Consider the following 15,556-nt stretch of genomic DNA (forward strand, 5'->3'; position numbering starts at 1 on the left):
GCGCGCGCGTGAGAGAGAGAGCAACGCGTCCGCGTGTCTCTCTGCGCGCGACGAGATCGCCATCGCGTCGCGCCGCGTCGACGACGTTTCAACAGCCGCACGCTTCTTCTGCCGCGCAGCCTCGATTTCAGCCGTGTGGGTGACGGGTACGCGGAATTCGTCGCCCTCTCGGGACGGCCATTGACGTAATCGTGGCCCAGATAAGACGGGTCTTACGCAAAAGTACTGCTTTCGAACGCCCGTCGTCGCACTCTTGCACAACCCTCGGCGCCCAGGATCGGGATCTCGATGCTACCCTACGACCGGCCCGATTGCGATCACTGTTCGGATAGGTCAAGGTTTCGCTGGAAGGGATGGTACGTCGTTTATCTCCGGGGACGCGCTTTACATTATTCTACGATTTATTCGCGATTTTATGTTTTAGCGATCGGCTATTCGGCCGCAAACATTTCTATTATTATAGCTAATAAAATTATGTTAGGACAAGTAAATGCACCAATATTATTATATTTCTATAACATCGGTATTAAACGATATTTATTTTATCTTATTTTTATTTTATCTATTTTATCTTATTTCTATTTTATTTATTTTATCTTATTTTTATTTCATTTATTTCATCTTATTTTTATTTTATTCATTTTATCAGCCCTTTACACTCGAAGCCATTTTAACTGTAAAGCTACACTCATTTTTCTGGCTCATAGCATTTCCATTGTATGTGACAGCGTGCATTTTGTGCTTATGAAATTAATTCTTGTGACTGGTGCAACAGTTTCAATTTTAACAATTTTTTAAATCTGAATTTTTTCGGTTGAGAAATTATTTTGATATGCTGTTTATTTTGGAAGTGGCCAGAAACTATTTAATATTTAATTTTTGTCCCTAAGGGCTATCGCGTTTGTTGAAATTAAATTATATAGAACGTAGAAATGGCTGAAACGTTGAAACAGCTGGCTCAATATTTTTAGAGAACTGATTTAGACTATTTTATAAATAACCAGGTCGATTCAATGAAACAATTTAATAAAATAATGAAACTTAAATTATTATTAATATTTATATTTTTACTTAAATTATTAATTAATATTATTAATATTATTTTCACTACATTTTATAGTATCCCGAAAACAATAAAATAAAGTAAATATAAATAAGTATAATAAAATTATAATTGCAATAAAACATCCACATAAATAATTCCATGCACCACTGCGCTGTGTTACAAAAACCATACTTCAATATGCAAAATAGTAGCGATTATCTCGAATACAAAGGATGACCTTGATATCGAAACAATGACTCATAATATCCTTATCTTCGACCTGAACAAACTTGTCCGGACGCATTCTCTAACGTCAGCGGGAACAAGAAAGATATTTCAGCCCCCGGTACAAAGCGAACATAAATTAGTGGATCGTGTCAGAGAGACACGCGCTGATCCTTGAAAACTTTTCCCCGGCGTGCAGTCGAACACAAGCTCGCACGAGTTCGAAGGTTAATTAAACGATCATCGCATGGAGCGACCCCCGAGTTCCGAATTAGCCCGAACAAAGTTGGCTCGCAATTAGTTGGAAAGCAACCGGGGGTATCGGATTAACCCGTCGAATTCAAAGAAATTAGCGCACAGCCGTCGCATTAGAAAGGACAAAAGGCAAAACGTTGTCGGGGCGGAACGAGTTTACCGGTAATCCGTGTGTCTTCGCCGAATCGATCCTAACCGAAAGAGTTATTGTCACGATTTTCGATGCACCCAGTTGTCCTAGCCGCGCGTATATTACATTAATTATTAATATTAATCTCTTTTGGTCGTATTAAATTTATACATAACTCGTGCTGGTCGTAATTAATTTTCTTTCACTGGACAGTAATAAGATAATAATAAAAGAAGGAGAAACAAAATTTATCAACTCCGTTTTAATGTTTAGACGTATGTTTTAACCCTTTACACTCGAAGCTATTTTAAGCTTAGATCCAAAATTGCTATTTCGACCAGCTCTAGTATAGTACTTAGTATAATTTGCTATATGAGATTGAGTCTCGTGACTCGTAAAACTGTTATGCTTTTAACAGAAGGGTATTTAAACAACATTATTTTGTTAATTATGTAACAATTTTCATTGGCGCTTCAGAGGCGCCAATCCGGTGCAAAGGGTTAATTTTATATAAAAATAAAAAGCTAAATAAATCGCTTTGATAGCAAAGGGTTAATATTATTAATATTTAATTAAATAATCATCCGATTCGTTTAAGGGTTAATCGACCGTCTCCCTGTTTCAGGAAATGACCGTGCCGTCCACGCCACTGACGGCAATCGCCCAGACGCCCAGGAAGGAGCTCGAGACGAAGTTCATGTTCAATCCCGTGCTGGCGAAGGTAAGAGATAGAGAGACACACCTATACCTCTAACGTTGTTTATTATTCACCGGGGCTCGCGAAATTCGAAGATCCGAGCCGCCGCCGCCGCCGGGGGGAATAACTTCGCAGAAACGGGAACCGATCCAGCCGTTTCGCCGAGAGATTCGGTACTCGGTCATATCTAGCAGAAAGACGAACGCTACGGAATCGCGGTCATTTCGGGAACGCGGTCCTCGAACCGTTCTTTAACCCCCGTATCATCCGTCCGCAATTTTCTGACGATTCTGTTTTATTCTGTCTTCTGTTCATTCTGTTTTCTGTTGACTCTGTTTTATTCTGTCTTCTGTTGATTCTGTTTTATGTCGTTCGACGAGTAGTCTAATAATTGGAGAAAATTTCGAATTTTCGAATTTCTTTGGTCTCGCCGAATTTGTTTATTTAACCATTTGCGCTATGATTTAAGTTACAACTGCGTGAGCCCTAGACTAAGGCAAGGCCCAGTCCAAAACTGTGATTCACTTCTCAGTGATATACAGTTTTGGACCGAATACTTGATCACGAGTCTTCATACGAGGTTATAGGGTAAAGGGTTAAATAGATGTCGTCATTGGTGTATTTTTGGAGGACTGATAGGGTAGTATATTTTTACGTGACAATTTTTCTAAAGATACTCTTCATTATACTTCTTACAAATAATATTACCAATCAGTATATATTGAATCCCAATAGTTTGTATTTCGTAAAATTTCTATTCTTAAAATTGCAATGCTTTGGTCATCGTACAAATTTGTTAAACACAGTGCAACCCGTTTTCACGAAATTCTAATAACTTGAGTAGCTATTTTCCGCAATGCTGCAATAATCTGAACAAGCTACAATTAAAAGTTTAACCCTTTGCACTCGAAACCGTTTTAACTGTAAATCTGTAATATTGTTCCTGGCTCGTAGTAATTCCATTCTATTTAACTGAGCGCACTTTTATGCACACGAAATTGATTTTTGCGACTCGTTTCAATGGTTCCGCTTTTAACAATATTTTAAACTTACGCTTTGTTGGTATAAAAATTATTTTGAAAGGTGATTGAACAATTTTAGCGGTGAATCGCCGTTCGAGTGTAAAGGGTTAAACATTTAAATAAACATAGATACACAGTAGACAGATAGGTTACGTTTGTTCCTTTTAGAAATGATCCCAATCAAAAAGCATCTAATCATAGCAACTATGATGAAAATAGGTTAATGCTTCAACAATGGAGAGTAGAAAGATGCCGGAGAGAAAATTGCCACTCGGTGTCCGGGCGAATCGAAGCGAGGGGCCGTGGATCGATCGGAGAATCGCGTATCGATCTCGCGGAGAGGGACGGCGTGCCACTTGGCAGCCGTCCAAGACCAGTGGATGCTGTTCTCGGCGCGGGCCGGGCCGGGCCGGGCCGAGCGTGTTCGACGTCGGATAAGAAGGAAACAGCTTTCGACGGGTGCCCGGGCATTATATAAAACCGTAGCGGAGGGATTTCGGGTTCGCCGGTAGCGTGTATTCGCGACCGCTAAATACCGTTCGAGCGACGCGTGTCCGGATCGATCGACGCCGGAAGGCGTTCTCTCTCTCTCTCTCTCTCTCTCTCTCTCGGGCCGCGTAGACCCGCGGCGCGCGGGCCGGGTTTTCGTGCCACTTGGCGCCGCGTCAAGAGTTTCGTGGTCCCGAAAGCCGCCGCGGCGAAAGAAACGGCCGAAGAAGCGGCTGCTGCGAACGAAAGGGGGAAAAAAACACGGGGAGGTGGATATCGTAGCCGTCGAAAGTCGATTAATTCCGGCGGGCTCCTCCAGCTTACGATTTTCCGCTCGCGATCCGCCGCAACCCGCTTGGAATTTTTGTGTTACCGCGTAACGTAATTTCGGGCGAGTATCCAGCAGCCGTTTGACAATTACGCGCGCCGCGGGGAATTTTTATGGACGGACCCGGTGTAACGTGACCAAGAATTTCCGCGTTTAAAAATGTAATTGTGCTCGGACCGGTGAAAAAAAGTTTCCACGGCGGGAGCGCGCCGCGGTTCGTTAAAATCCGTATAAACGACCGGCGACGCCGCAACGGCCGAAGTCGATCGGTTTTAGCACTTTCGTTGGCATCGAACTTCGTCTCGAAAAGTCATTTATAATTAGACCCCGTGCGGCGGGTGTTCATAGCGGGTCGCGATACAATGTACCCCGGCTCCGCAAAGTAGTCGAACGATCGCTGTTCTTGCGTCGCTGTTCCACTCGTTATTACTCCGGCCAAAGAAAATCGTGCGAAAATCGTTTCGATGCTTTATCCTTCCGCTTTCGAAAGCCGTCGGTTATTTTCGTCCGATCGATCTTCGATACTCCCGCCCCGTCGAAATCAGAAGACACGTTTCGCGAGCGAAATTGTCGAAAGTTCCGAACGTCTCCGCGAACTTGTTTCGCGATTAAATTTCCCGCGGTTTTAAAGACCGAAGCTTCCACGTCGCAACGACGTCCCAAGATTTAACGCGCGATTTTTCTGCTCGTTTTATCGACCTCCGATGATGGTGCACTTACTGTCAACTTTACGCGAGCCACGGCCCCCCGTAAAACCGTCCCGAAAAGATCCTAAATTAAGTTTCACGAGTTTTAATCCACACCTCGCGGCGCTAGAGGCTTCGGCCGTTGAAACGGGCCCGGTTTCATCGTTCCGCAATTACTGTTTAAGAAGTTGTAACCGCGCCCGCGGATTTTTATGGAAAACGAAGATCGCCGGGGGAGTTTACGAGATCCGGGAACCGCGTGGATATTTATCTCGTTTTGTAATAATAATTTCGTTGGATCTCGTTCGGCAGTATTTTCGAGTTCTTTGAATTTCCATTGTTTTCTATTCGATATATAGTTGTCGAAAAGGTTGCAACGACTCGATCGTCGACGACTCGCCGAAAATTCCCGTTTCCGATCGGCGCCGCGAACATTCTTCCGAAAAAAAATCGTGTAAACAGTCTATTTACGGCCGACATTGTTTCCACGGCATCCCCCGGGGAATTAATTGGATTTCCGTTTTTACGATGCCGGTCGAGTGCTAAACGTGACCGGGCGTTTTTCGTGTGCCAGAGAGTTTGGCCGCTCCGTTTCCGTGGCAATAAAGCCTCGAGCACGGCTTATTTGCATTTCACGTTGATTTTAATCAAATAAACGTTGCAACTACACACGGCGTTCTCTCTCTATATCAACTCGCGGGGGCTAAACGGGGGGGGGGGGGGGGGGGGGAAACGGTTCGCCTTTTGATTCCGAGTCCCGGCGGTCGTCTAGGGGTTAATTTATCATCCTTTCGAGTTGGATAGCGACCAGAGCGGAGTACCTCAGGCTTTAGATTGTCACCCTTGTACGCGACGGTAAAAACGGCGCGCGGGCCATTATCAGGAACGTTCCGGCCACATAAATCGCTTTGCCACTTTTTAACCTCGCTGTGCGCGCGCGCGAGCCCGCGCTCCGCAGAAATGTATAAACAAGTCTCCCCCGTCCTTAGTTAACTTCGTCTCGCTCGATTTTTTTCTCGCGGTTATATAGTTCAAGGTGTCCGCGGGGGGCGTTGCTGGTTATTTATATTTGGAACTCGGGAAATTATTGCAACCCTGTACTTGTTAATTGTTACCCTCGTCTTGTGTTTGATACGAGGTTTTTAATGTTTGCAACTATGTTTTAATGTTTGCTACTATGTTTTAATGTTTGCTACTATGTTTTAATATTTGCTACTATGTTTAATGTTTGCAACTATGTTTTAATATTTGCAACTATGTTTTAATATTTGCAACTGTGTATTTTAATATTTGCAACGTTATCCTTAATATTCGCAATCTGGTCTCATATTTGCAGCTATGTATTTTAATATTTGCAATCTTGTTCTTGATATCGTCAGTGATATATTTAATATTTGCAACCATCTTCGTAATACTTGCAACTGTGTTCTCAACATTTCCAATCCGGATCTCAATATTTGCAACCTTCTACTTAATATTTGCTACTATGTTCTTAATATTTGCAATCTTGTTCTCAATATTTGCAAGCATGACTTCACTATTTGCAACCATAATCTGAACATCGGCAATCTTATTTCTAACTCCAAGGTGTCACTTTATCCACATTATGCAAACAAATCCACAAAGTTCTGTTCAAGAAATAGATTTTCACATTGTGCTATTTTGTGCGATCGAATTTGAAAATATTTCGCCTACGAACCCAAGCAGAACTTCGCAAGATCATGAAACAGGAATTAACAAGAGCTACGAAATGTTCCTAAAGAAAATTCTGTGAAAATCCGACGACGTTTCGCAACGTTCCCACACGAGCGTAAAGAATTGTTGAAAGAATACGCGCGGTTTCTACGTGGAATAGGTCAATTTCGATTGACCCAAGTCGTCGCCGGTAATGTTCGCCCTTGAGCGGCTCTCTTATAGATAATGAGAAACCCATAAGTGGGTCTGGTTGATTAGTATAACCGTCGCGGGGGTAACCCGTGCGACGCGCGATCGGTGCGCGTACAACGATAACCTGACCCAGCTGGTTTCCCAACGGTGTGTGTGTGTGTGTGTGCCGCTGCAATTTCTGACGATTTCCTCGTTTCTGTTCGCAGTTGACCGAAGTGCCGCCGCCGGAGCCAACGAAGCCTCGTAAGTAAACTTTTCCACGCTTGCGTTCTGTCTTTCTGTCACCGGTGGGTAATCCCTCCTGTCGAGAGTGGAAATGCTCGATGGCGCGATCAAAGTCCGGGGGAATCCCGTTACAACGTTACGGCACGAACGTAACTACTCCCGCCCCGTCGGACGCGTCGGGAAGCTATCCCATTATAGGCTGACACGGTAACGCGCGCGCGCGCACGCTTGTTAATATTACCGACTTTCTTGTTACGTCTTTAACGAACCGGCGTACGCGCGAAAATCCGACGTGAGATCGATCGTTTCCGGCTCGGAGCTGTTTTATCCGTTCGATAAGCCGCTGTCTCGGGCGATCTCAGAAATTTCTCCGATACTTGTTCCGAGTGACGCGACGCGGTTGTTGTTCGTGCTGCAGGAAGTCCGCTCGAATTTATTAATCGCAATTGACAAGGTGCGTTCTTCTTTTGTAACTCTCTGCGAGATTTTTCTTTGACGTGTGAACCACGCGGCAGTTTCTTCCTTTCTTTGATCATTTTAATGAATGCGTAATGTTATTAAAATTTTTCTTATTATTTTATTTACTTATCGATTACTTTATTTATTATTTATTTTATCTACTTATTGAATTTTTCGATATTTAAAGTTTCATCTACTTATTTTTACGATACTTACCAAAATTCGTGGTATATTTACTATGTTTATAAATGTATCATTTGCCATTTGAATTTGTTCATTTTTACAAGAGTTTTATTTACAATATGCGAGACAGGTTCAATTATTTTTTTTATAAAATAAATGGAAATGGAAAAAATTTTTCCAACTTTTACTAAATTTTATTTGCTGCAGACGTTCACGTTACTAATTTTGTTTACTGTTTCTTGACAATTATTAATCTAGCACTCGTTACGAAATGCCACTGTTAATCGTATCCGTACTTCGCATTTAACGATATTAACAATTCACATTTAAGTCTGCCAAAATTACATAGGGCCATTTATGCTCAACCGACGCGATAATCAAAATATTCATGAATCAGGAAACGAGAACAGTCGTTACCCATTATTATTTTGAGGTATTCGTTCAACGCGCATGAATTAATTGACTTATTCCGGATAACAAATGGACCGCGAAACCAAAATCGCGAAAATTAAACAGCAACTGCAGCGGCAGACTGCAAATCAAAAACGGAGCAATGTAAAAGGCTTTTGAGATTAGAAAAACATTTCAAAAGAGGATTTTGAGATTAGAAAAGGATTTCAAAAGAGGATTTTGAGATTAGAAAAAGATTTCAAAAAAGGATTTTGAGATTAAAATACGGTCGACACGGCGAAGTGATTCGTTGCTCGAACATCCATCCCGATATTGTTCGCGCAAAGACTGGGCGGATTCCATGCTGCCGGTATCATTAACTATCGCAGCCTACTAATCGACCATCGTGGATGCTATTCGCAACCAATTCCACTAGAACTGATTAATCCCCGTTATCCTAGGCAGTAGGAGCAATCGGGCCGCCGTTTACTCTATCCCCCCGGCCGGAAAATTCAGAACAATTTCACCCCAATTACGTCGATTTGAAAAACAATGTGTACCGCGCGCGACTGCCAACAAAGGTAGAGCCCCGGCGTTTGAAAAATTGCCCGGCCCCTCTGGGAAGTTCCCGACACTTCGGATCATTCCGGGAATTGTTACACGTGTAGAGACCCCATCGGTGCCCGAACCTCCTAACAAGGAACGACGCGGCGGCGGCGGCGGTCGTATCTCTTTCCAAGAAAGTTGCGCGCCGCGTTTACCGGAACAAAAGTGCACTCGACGCGAGCCCGGGGCCTAGTTAACATTTATAGTCCATTACACAGTTAACTTGCTCGCAGATTTTATTGCCCGAGCCCGCGGTTATTTCACGTGCTTTTCTGCCCGGCGATGTTTAGAGCGGACACGGTAGCCGCTCGATTGTCCGCATCCATCGGAATATCGGTTCGCCATTGTCCTCGATAATCACTATACTGCGAGTCTCGAAAGGGTTATATTGTTTTCAACTCGTCACGATTGCTGAGAGGGGAGAGATATTTTTAATCGGACGTTGCTTCATTTCTTCAGTCATTTCGGCCAGTTGCTAATAATAAAATAATAGCAAAAATATATTCTGTCAATAATTATTTTAATATATGAAATATATTTGGCAATATTATACTGGTGACAATTTGTTGTTCCTATATTGTAGATTTTTGGTATCATTATTATCAAGCTTTTATTTACGAACATTCTAGGACATATAAATAAGAAAAATTTCGTCTAAAATGCTATTCATTGTTAAAATACAGCCAACATTTTAACAAATCTGACAATTTCAACAAATTATAAATATAAATCATTGTTAACACTCGGTTTACGGAGTAATAAAAGCAGTCGTTTTATATTTGTTTATGAAAGTAACGATTTATTCTAATTATTAATGTAATCGATAAATAAATGTAAATAATTATAGTAAATATAATCGATAAATAAGCAACAAAATTTATCTTTAAAATCTGAATAATAGTACGTTAACAAATCAGTGATCCGTCATTTTGACGGATTCCGTAAATCTAGTGTTAAACTATTATCCAGAACAATTTTGCAAACCAAAATTAAAAACATCTTTTCAACAGCATTTTAATAATTTTATCGAGCACGTTACTAAACCAATTACCAACATTATTATAAATCCCGTAGTTCTCGGACACGGTCGACGGTTTTCAAATAGCGCGAAAGACCGGCCGGAGGAGTCACGGATTAATAAAGTCGGCGATCGTCGGCCCGGCACGATGTTTTCATAAAATTGCGGCGCGGCCGTGAACGAGCGGTCGCGAAAAACCCCCCGGAGTACCCGTTGCCAGCGCCGCAAAAACCGTGGACGTCGATTCCCGGTCGCGTTTCACAGTCGCTGACCTTTACCATTAAACTCCGCATCCCGGTGTAATTTGTATTTCGCTCGTTGTTCGACTACCTACGCGAGACCGAGCCGGCGAAAGAAAAGAACGAGTTACAGCCTGGCGGCGCTTCGTTTAGCGTGAACATTTTTCACTGTACCGGGCGAGCCCCGTTGCTCGCCTCGTTTCCCGATGCGCCGCGCTTCTGTCTTCCAGGAACGATTCTACGCGCTGCTTCCATCCGGCGTTATTAACAGCCCCGGTATTTTCTCAACGAAAATGGAGAAATAAACGAACTCTGCAAATATTCGATTAATTGCGGTATATTTCTACATTGCGTTCCATTGAAATTATTTTATATTATTATTTTATATTTATTTATTATATTTATTTTAACAGATTTCTATGTTTTTATTTCGATGCTGGTGGTTGATTAGGATTATTTTTATTTCTAATATAGAAGCATAGATTTTTATCAAACCTATTTGTTTACGCTGGTATTACGTATAGAACTAGCGACAGGTTGGAACAGCGTGCGTTCGAAACGGTCAAGAGGATTTCCGGCGAGTATTATTTTATTATTTTCGCCAGGTTCGTTTTAATCGCGGCCGTGTAATATTTATTTCACGCGCCAGCACGAAAGCGTTGTTTCGTTCGCGGCATCAGACTCGCAGCGTATTCGAATATAACTTACTTTCGTTAATTTTTATTTCACACGCCGGCCCGCTTTTGTTTCCCGTACATAATTTTCGTATCACCGACGAGCGTAGAAAAATACGACGCGCCCCGTGCATTTTCGTTTCACGTTTCAACGCGACCGATCCTGTTTTATCCCGCGTAATTCTGTGCTTTAAATAATGACGCGTCATACAGTGCGCACGAAATTGTACGTAAATAAAGCAAATCCGCGAACTTTTTCAGCGCGCCGCGCGTCAGAATCGATGCGATTGGTTTATGGTATTTTGACGGGGAATCGGAGCCGTTTCTTCGCGTTGTCACGCCGACGAAAATTCGTAAGGAACTTGGTTAACGGAATAATATTAACACATTAAAGGCGGGGGATCTTGACGAAAGTATGCTAGATAACGCTTCAAACCACGAAACATACTAAATTCAAATGTAGTGCGCATAGATTGCGCAATGAGGTTGCAAACCGTACTAATACGACTCCCGCCTTTAAGCTACAGTCGAGATAAATCGTATTACTACGACTCCCTCCTTTAAGCTACAGTCGAGATAAATCGTAGTACTACGACTCCCGCCTTTAAGCCTAGAAAGATAACCTACGTCGCAGAGGCGCCTGCGAAATAAACCGAAGACTGTTGATTTTTGTTAATTTTTCATAGAGGTCTACTGATTTAAGTTTAAAATTACTTAAAATATAAAAAAATATAATATAAATGCATTTTATTTTTACAATAATGCCAAACCTTTAAAATGACTAGATTAACTTAAATAAATATCCATTGTTAGTATAAAATTAAGCTTGCGCCTCTGAAGCGTATGGTTATCTTTTACGTACGTTGTCATACGGTTATCTTTCTAGGGTTAATGTGTTAACTTTTATTTTACAAAGATATAGAGAAAACGTCTGTTCCCACGTGGCGTCACCGAAGAAGTGTGGCGTCACCACGTTCCGTTGTCCCTCGCCCGATCGACGATCCCAATCATTCATTTGTTTCACGCACACAACCATGCATTCGTGTTATTACTATACATTCATACAACCGCACACTCCTTACATGCCACACACTCTCAGCCATACTATACACTTACAAATTGCCGGCTAGTTTATTCGCAAAGTTGTGGCAAAAAAAGCGCGGCGTTTAATCGTCGGCGTAATCCTTCCGACACCGACAACGTTCGCTTTCGTTCAACCCGAAACATCATATCGTAATTAGAGTTAGAAAATTGCGGCGCAAACTGCGAGAGTAACGCGAGAGCCGAACAATGGCCGTCCATTTACCGAAACAATGGGGGGGAGGAGAGCGGTGCATTAAGGGAAAAGTATCCGGCTCGCGAAACACGTCCCACGTTAGCAATCAGTAGAAGTAGAAGCATTGTTAATAATTCCCGGATCAATGTAAGCGGTGTTTGCGCAAAGAGACAGCTCGAATCAGTCGCGATATTCCCTCCCCCTCCACCCCCCAGAGGAGCTCGGCCGGGGTTGAGCGAGGTATTATCTTGATTTACGCTCGCCGTTCGTACGTATCAGAGGGGGGGACGCGAAGTAAACTTCGAAACAATGTGTCGCAAAATTATCGAAGCTCTTGAATAATTACCGTCTACGTCGTCTACGTCGTTTGCGCCGTCTGTCGTCGTCGACGGTGGCGACGGTGGCGACGAGCCTCGACGGGACCCCGGCATTTTTCCAGCGTATTTTTATTAGCCGGATCCGGTGTCCTGATGTTTACGAACGACGCCGCGCGCGGGGCTCCTTTGATTGATTTATCGTCCCGAAATTTTACAGAACCAGCTCGGATGGACGGGAGAGCCGGGTTATGTCGGGGCTCGGTATTCGATAATTCTACGGCGCGACGCCCCCGTTTTATTTTGTCAAATGCGGATTTTTATGGGCTGTCCATCGAACGTTGAATAAACTGATTGCGCCCATTCATCAACAGCATAAATTTCTGAGCCGGACGACGCGGATAGGAGCCGATGAAAATTTACGGCCCCGACGCGTTTTATAGTAATTCCGTAGTGACGTTGCCGAGCCCTCCGACGCGCAAAATTGTCGACTTAGGAAATTTTCCGATTAGATTGTTCTGAATTTTTTCGAGGTTTTTCACGAGTTTTTGAATTTTTAGTTGCTGGACTTCTTAACTTGATGGTTCGAAGGTTTGTAGTTTGAAGTATGCAAATTCTTGACTTTTTGGATTTTCAAATCCATAATTTCTTAATTTCTCATGTTCGCAATTTCTTTATTCTTCGAATTCGCAACTTCTCAATTTATCAAATTCGCAATTTGTTAATTCTTCGAATTTGCAACTTCTCAATTTCTCGAATTCGCAATTTGTTGATTCTTCGAATTTGCAACTTCTCAATTTCCCAAATTCGCAATTTGTTAATTCTTCGAATTTGCAACTCCTCAATTTCCCAAATTCGCAATTTGTTAATTCTTTGAATTTGCAACTCCTCAATTTTTCAAATTAGCAATTTCTTCATTCTTCAAATACGCAACTTCTCAATTTTTCAGATTCTAAAATATTGAAATTCTCAAAATTAAAATTCTCGACCATTCAAATCCTCAGCACCTAAAATTTCATAACCTTCTAAAAATCGTCACGTTTCATGTTTGCATCCGAATGCAACAGATCATTTCCCACATTACGTAATTTTCTACTGTATCCGAAGCGTTTCTACTTCATAAATAAACACCTACGCACACTGCAGACTAATAAAACACGCACGCGTTGCACAATTATTTCTATACCATTTCGCTCACAAATCCGCTTGAATATTGATATATTACAACATTTATAAATATTGCTATATTATTACAACATTTATAAATATTCCTTGATTATTACCACATTTACTACAACATTTACTATCTTTATAAAATGTCTGCACAAATATTAAAAACATTTCTCCCCGCCATTAATTATTCATCGTCTCGACCACAGCTGTACCTATAATAAAACAATCTCCGTTCCATCCAATTACGCGAAACTTACTCCGCCTCGAAAGCCGCTTGAATACTTTGTGCACGGACTGTATGCCTAGAAGAAAGCTAACGGTATAAGTTGTTTAGTGCTCCGTAGACCGTTGTTGTCGATTCTTAAGTCGACGCGACAGTAATTCGAAGAATTATTCATCGGCGATCGACGGCGGAACTCGCGTCGCCGACAAACTCCGCCGACCGAGACCATATAAAAACATTAAAAAAAAAAAAAAAAAATGATTTTTCATCGCGCGCCGGTCATCGAGTACCGGCGAAACGTTTCAGCCGCTTCCCGACACCGGCGAAAAAAAATCCGTTGTAACGTTTAACAATCCCGCAGCGCCGGCCGCAAATCCGTGCGAAACCGCGGCAGATTTATCTGCTCGCGGCGCGGGGCGTCGTGCGCGCCGTTTTTTTTTGCCGGGGAAATACAAATATTTGTTTAGCTTCCGATCGGCTGTTCGCAGTTTTTGTTTGGCCGCGCGCACGATCCGCGCGCGGGTCACTCTCCTCGACGATCCGCGGGAGAGTCCGTCGCGCGGCGCTCTCGAAAAACCTGTGGATTTCATTGATATTCGAGCGTTCCTAAGCGGCCGAGGGCGCCAGGGATACTGTTTCATGAATTAACCATTCCCTGGTCGACTCTTCCACCCCGTCGACTCATCCACCCCCGATACAGGCCACTTTGCGACGGCCATCATCGCGGCCCGATGCCGAGTGTATCGCGGCGCGATCTGAATTTCCCGCGCGCCTCGACTCCGTTCGGCTTCGTTTTCTCGAGTTTACGCGCATCTCTCTGTCGAAGCGTACAAGAGTTGCTAGACAGAGGCAAAAAAAGGGTCGCGTGATTTGCCGGCGATTTAAAACACGCCACGGTGAGCTAGAAATTATATTTAAGAACGCCGAGTCGCTGATTACACGGATCAACGCGATTACACGTAACCGGTATAATGTGTATGTTAAACAAAGATCAGGTTATCCGGTGTTGTACGAGCACAGCGTTGCACAATTATTCGCAATTTTCTTATCGCGTTGGAGCGATACAGATGTTATGGTAGGGCTGCTCGGAGTTTATGCGGAATAAAAATTTGCTAAATATATTGTAAGGAACGAGAAGTTAACTAATATATATATGTAGGTAACAGGTTGTTACAAATAAGTAGTAGGTTGAGAGAAATATTTTTATTCAGGAGTTAAAATAGTTTCGAGTGCGAAGGGTTGACATCAAAGCAGAGTAACATTTTTATTCTTATTTTATATTTATTGATACTAACCGTAATTGACTGGTTAGACAATTCTTATTCCACGATTATTGAAATTACGAAGAAAGTTCCACTGAAAGTCAAGAAATAATTTCATTCATCTTGATACATTTTAATGTATAAACTGCAGAAAATCTAAATACGCTCAATACTTATATATTTATTTTCTAAATATACTATTATATTTAAATTTACTATTATAATATTATATTTAAATTTACTATTATACTATTATATTTAAATATTCTGAATATACTATTATATTTAAATATACTGTCATACTATCATATTTAAATATACTATTGTACAATTATATTAAATATATATATATAATTTAATATAGCATTATCGATATTAATAAATTTATTTGTATAAGACATTACAAGCGTGTTTTACCGTCCGGTACAGTCAGCGTTAAGAGCCGCTCGAAGCCGCAACACATCCGGCGGCACAACAAAGAAGCGGATCACTTTCACCGCGTGATCCCTGATCGGCAAAGCGGCTCGCAGGCGTAAATAATCGTACAATTAGGGTCTCGCGAGGGGCCGGCCGAGTCGTAGAGTTTTACGCGGGCACGGATCTAATCTCCGAATCTCGGAGTTCCGGCGCCCGGCCTCTCCTAATTTACCTTGCAGCCCGTCGCCGCTTCCTGCCGCGCCGGAAACACCGAAACGCCCATCCTCGTCCTCTTTATCAGCCAGAAACGGACTCGAGGAGTCCTCGAGCCGA

General features: G+C 42.3%; 1 protein-coding gene across 1 annotated transcript in view; it reads left to right on the forward strand.

Moving 5' to 3' along the window:
* The window catches only part of Lilli (AF4/FMR2 family member lilliputian), a 129,026-nt gene that overhangs the window by 19,763 nt on the left and 93,707 nt on the right, over window positions 1–15,556 (forward strand). The window contains exons 2-3 of the mRNA XM_078193681.1: window positions 2,281–2,376; window positions 6,971–7,007. Coding sequence (XP_078049807.1) covers window positions 2,281–2,376; window positions 6,971–7,007 — 133 coding nt within the window. The remainder of the gene's footprint in view (window positions 1–2,280; window positions 2,377–6,970; window positions 7,008–15,556) is intronic.

Source organism: Augochlora pura, chromosome 10 (assembly GCF_028453695.1).
Source record: "Augochlora pura isolate Apur16 chromosome 10, APUR_v2.2.1, whole genome shotgun sequence".
Taxonomy (NCBI): domain Eukaryota; kingdom Metazoa; phylum Arthropoda; class Insecta; order Hymenoptera; family Halictidae; genus Augochlora; species Augochlora pura.